The 5,134-nt window shown below is 47.0% G+C and overlaps 1 protein-coding gene across 1 annotated transcript; it reads right to left on the bottom strand.

The window, feature by feature from the left end:
• Nucleotides 1-511: 511 nt before the first annotated feature.
• Nucleotides 512-4,787, bottom strand: LOC118645219. The gene has a single exon (XM_036285868.1). The coding sequence runs from the start codon at nucleotides 3,388-3,390 to the stop codon at nucleotides 649-651; it is 2,742 nt and encodes a 913-aa protein (XP_036141761.1). The 5' UTR covers nucleotides 3,391-4,787; the 3' UTR covers nucleotides 512-648.
• Between the last annotated feature and the right edge of the window lie 347 nt (nucleotides 4,788-5,134).

Genomic DNA, 5,134 nt, shown 5'->3' with positions numbered 1-5,134 from the left:
TCGTAATCGTATTCGGCGAGCTTGAGTCTCCATCTTATCAGACGAGATCCTGGATCTGTCACATTAAATAGCCATACGAGTGGCTTGTGATCCGTAATTATCTTAAATTTTGTGCCGTATACATATGGTCGAAAATGTTTCACGGCCCATACGATCGCTAATAATTCTTTTTCGGTCGTATTATAATTCTGTTCTGCTCGATTCATTATTCTGCTTGCGTAAGCGATCGGGCGGTCTTGGCCGACGGTGCCTTGAGATAACACCGCTCCTACCGCGTAATCTGATGCGTCGATAGTGACGAGAAATTCTTCACTGAAGTCCGGATATTTTAATACCGGTGCGGTAGTTAATTTTATTTTGAGTGTGTCAAACGCATTTTGTTGCGTGGTCGTCCATGCGAATTTTTCCCCTTTTTTTGTTAACATTGTTAAAGGTTTCGCTATTTTTGAAAAATTTTCAATAAATTTTCGGTAGTACCCCGCTAGTCCAATAAACGCTTGCACGTCCTTTATTTTTGTAGGGGTGGGAAATTTCTCCACGGCGTCCAGTTTTTTGGGATCGGGTAAAATTCCGTCCTCGGTGATTACATGGCCTAGGTAGTTCACCTCCTTGCGCATGAACTCGCACTTCTCCGGCTGGAGTTTCAAGTTACTGTCTCTCAGCCGTGTTAACACAGCGGCTAGCCGCTTGTAATGCTCGCTCAGGCTCAGGCCCGTAAATAACAATATCGTCTAGATATACTAGACATTTAAGACCTTGTAAATCCGTTAAAACTGAGTTTATTAGGCGTTGGAACGTCGCGGGGGCATTCCTTAATCCGAACGGCATTCGATTGAACTCGTAATGCCCGTATGGTGTGGAGAATGCCGTCTTCCCCTTATCTTTTTCTGCTACTGATATCTGATGATATCCGGCAGCGAGATCGAGCGTGGTGAAATATTTTGCATTTCCGAGTTGATCCAATATATCTGTTATGTTCGGGACCGGGAAAGAGTCTCCGATTGTAATTTCGTTGAGTTTTCGGAAATCTACCACTACTCGGAATCTCGGTTTTCCTGTAGCGTCAGGTTTTTTCGGGACGACCAGTAATGGTGCGTTCCATTGGCTTTTGCTTTGACAGATTATTCCTTGTTCTAGCATTTCACGGATTTGTTTATCTACTTCCGTTTTTTGTTTTTCGGGCAGTCTGTATAGTCGTACATTCACGCTCGCAGATTCTGTCCTGGTGTGTATCTCGTGTTCCACGAGAGTTGTGTATGTGAGCTTATCTCCTTCTAGATAGAAGACGTCGCTGAACTCTTCGCATAGTGCTTGAATCGCTTTCTTTTCCTCTTCGTTTAAATGTTTTAACTGAAGTAGTTTAATTATGCGCTCTGCGCGAGGTATCGGTATCTCATGTTTCCATGCATCTCGGATTACGTTCGCCGTGTGGGTATCCGGTGCGTTGTTTATATTTATTTTTTTAATTTCGACACGAGGTAATTGTAGGTCGATCTTTTTGTCGTTTGTATTTATGATACTTATTGGGCACGTGTGATTTTCGGGTTCTACTAGGCAGCTTCCTAAGAATACTCCCGGTGCCATCTCCTCGGAGTTGATGACTTCTAGGGTGTTTACACTCGCTGTGACTTGCACTATCGTCTCGCTCCGTGGCTGCAGAGTGACTCGGCGGTACGGGTACAGTTTGAATTTGGTGTCGCCTAATCTTACTGTTTTAGTCCCGTAGTTGCATGTGACATTATTTTTTCTTGTAAAATCAGCTCCTAGTATGCCCTCATATTCTATTGGGGCATCGTCTCGTATGACGTACATCGGATGCTTGATTTTTTTGTCGTGCATTACCACGTTCACGGACGTTCTTCCTAGTGTCATAATAGAATGCCCGGTTATTCCGGTCAATTTGATGTGTTCATCGCGGATTTTGGTTTGTCCCTTTAGTGTTTTTAATTTTATTAATGACACGGTTGAGCCGGTGTCAAACAGGAACTCAATCTTGCCCCGCTCTGCTTCGCGTACGGGCAGTGTAATCATGTCGAGGCCAGTGTCGCTGCCCCGTGCATGCTTCACGTGTGTCACACGATACGCATCAGCTGTGCGCGAGGAGCTTGCGTCATCGCTCGAGCTCTCGTCGCTGCTCGCTGTCTCGGTATGCTTAATCATTTTTATTTCCTTGCTCGCTCGCTTGCCGTTTTCGATCCTTTTCATAATTTTAGGCTTTTCGCTCCGGCGGTCATTGTCTTTTTTCTTGGGTTGACCGTGAAGGGACCAACACTCTTTTCGGGTGTGGCCTGCCCTTTTGCAATGGTCACAGTATAGTTCCACTGTGTTTACGCGAGGCCGTCCCTCCGGTCGCGGTAACTCGAACCGGTTAGCGTATCGGCTGCTGCGGCATTCTCGCCCGTCATGCCCATTCTTGCCGCACTTTCCGCATCGCAGAATATTTCGTGCGTACTTAGGGACGGTGCGAGGGTCTTCCTTCCGATTTCGGTTAGGTTCCCTTACTTTTTCTTCGGCACTGGCGCCGGATATCGCGTCCTGCAGCGTTCTGTATCGCTGGGCGCGTACCAGGAGTTTGATGTCTTCATGCAAACCGATCTGGTAGTTATACAGGGCCTGTTCCTTAATATTATCCAGGATGGCTCGCTGTTGTTCAATAGTGTGGTTCTTGCCCTCCTCCATGGACTCATATAGTTCCATGGCGAGCAGGTCCACTCGCCGTCCGAATTCCTGCGCGCTTTCCGCGGGTTTCTGCTTGAGCGAGTTAAACTCTTGTTGCAGATGTGCGGTGCTCCGTTTGGAAAGGTACTCATTTTCGAGCTCTCTTTTCAATTGTTCAAAGCTGTATACATCGCGCGTGTAGAAGTCCATCATTGCTTTACCTTTAAATTTCGTGCATAGGATGGCTTCTAGCAGGATATGTTCGTCGGCTGGGTGTATGTTTTTCATCGCGTATGTACCGGCGCTAATAAATTCGCGGACGCGGTTTCGCTGTGTGCCGTCGATGTCCGGTATCATATTTCGCACTTCTTTCATACTCAAAAAATTTACTGTCGATCCGCGCTGATTTCTAATGTCGTTATTCGATCGTCCGTACGACAAATCTAAGGCGTGATCGTGAAAATTTTGGGGTCTCAGGGGTGCTTCCGTCCTTCTCTGATAACCCGGATCTCTTCTACTTAGACCTAATTGGAATTTCAGGTCGCGTAGTTCATGCATAACATCATGCAATAACATTGATTCTCGTATCGGGAGGTTCGGATTTATCCTCTGTGCCGGTCGTTCTTCTGCATGGTCATTTTCCTCATGCAGAGAATTATGAAGTCGTAATATTTCTGCTTCGACTTCATTTCGTGGTATATTTCCGGACGCTTCGGCGGGAGAGTGAGCCATTGTCGTGGGACTGGATGTCAGTCGATTGTCGGTCCGATTTCGTCCGTTTAAGTCACGCGTTGTATTAGGTTCGGCGCTTATCAAACTAAACTCGCGTGCATTCGCTGTGGTTCCCCGTTCGGTGACGACGTGTGTTCCGCGGTCGCCTATAACACGTAGCGCGTGCTGCGTCGCGTCTCGTATATCGCGTAACGCGGTTTCCGCTATGCCTACTGCCTCGTGTTCTGGAGATTCTATTATTTCTTCCGAGGGCTACTGGCCTTCGTTTCGCGGGCTGTCTCCGTTTTGGGACATTAATTATTTGTTTGAATTATTCGAGACAGTGTGCAGCTCGCATGCTGTATGTCTCGCGGTCGTCTCCCGAGTATTATCGGTGGAGTCGGATTACGCACGGTTAAGCGTCTTATCGCGGTCGCGTGTGTACGTGCTAGAGCGTTGTACTTGAATCAAAGTTTTTGTTCGCTGATACTGTATTATTGATTGGCGCGTATATAAAATAAAATCTCTTTTTTTTTTGACAGGCGTTTTCTTTTGCGGTTAAACTTCGCGTTGCCTCGTTTTTTCGCGCGGTGTCAATTTTCTGCTGTATTATTATTTCTCGATCGCGTTGCCCTTCGCACAGGACATTACAATGAGTGCGCAAATATTTGTTACAATTCTGACTTACATTAGTAGAACGGCGCGCATGGCGGTTGTCGTAGGTCAGTTCGCTGGATGGACTGGCGCGTACGGCGTTGTAGTAGGATGTGTTGCTTTTCCTCGTAGTCTACAGTTGTCTAGTCGTCGCCCCTTGTTGTGGTCCACCTCTCGTTGGCTAGTCGGCCGTTCCGTTCCCCGCCAGGGAAGCTCGTTCTTCAAGGACACTTAGCACCGTGTAGTGACGCGTTGGCACAGATCTTTGCACTCGCGCACTGAATAACACGATGGTGCGATGGTGCTGTCTCAGCTCGTCTTAGTGTCGGCTGGTCTTCTTCTCGCAGGATTGTGCTTCCTTCGAGTTTTTGGATTTGCTGGTCCTTTGTTAGTTTCAGCTTCTTCTATCCGTTTTTCTATGTCTCTTGTCCTTGACGGTTTCTTGGATCCCACCGCTGCCACCAATTTTGTTGTGAGCGTTTGCTCGTTTTGGGAATTCTTTCCCGTCGGTAGTTGGGATCGTTTTGCCTGAAGGGTTGGGACCCAAAGGGTGAAGGTTCGGCTCGGAGTATGAGAGAAAAGAAGACGCTTCTTACTTGTTTGTTCGTTGTCTTTATTTCCTTCTCTTGCGCTTACAGTCAGCTGTGATGGTGTTAGGTATCACTCGCGATAAGGTGTATAGTACGCGACGCGGCTCGGACGTTGTTATGTTTCTCTCCGCTCGGTCACGGCGTGGTCGCGTTTATATATTATGATATCTGGCGCAATTTCGGGGACCAGTGACCGGGCGTCGGTAGCTTCCGCGAGGCTAAGCGTTTCGACATCGGAACGCGGTAGCCTTGCAGTTTGATTTTGCAGCGTAGGACCTATTTCTAGGGCGATACGAACTGCTTCCGAACGCGCTGTTGTAATCTCACGGAAGTTACTCGGGACTTCCGTGAGCGCGGCGGATTCTTGTGCGTCTTTCGAAAGAGGTGCTTCTTGCAACGTCTTTCGAAAGATGCGTGTCGCAATTTTAATAGATATAGTTGTAATTGGCTTACAACAATTCATTATTATTTGTAGCACAGTTATTATGTGATGTTTAATATCATTCTAATATAGTATCTGA

Source organism: Monomorium pharaonis, chromosome 4 (assembly GCF_013373865.1).
Source record: "Monomorium pharaonis isolate MP-MQ-018 chromosome 4, ASM1337386v2, whole genome shotgun sequence".
Taxonomy (NCBI): Eukaryota; Metazoa; Arthropoda; class Insecta; order Hymenoptera; family Formicidae; genus Monomorium; species Monomorium pharaonis.
The sequence above is the reverse complement of the archived record's forward strand: the minus strand, read 5'-3'. Positions and strand labels throughout refer to the sequence as shown.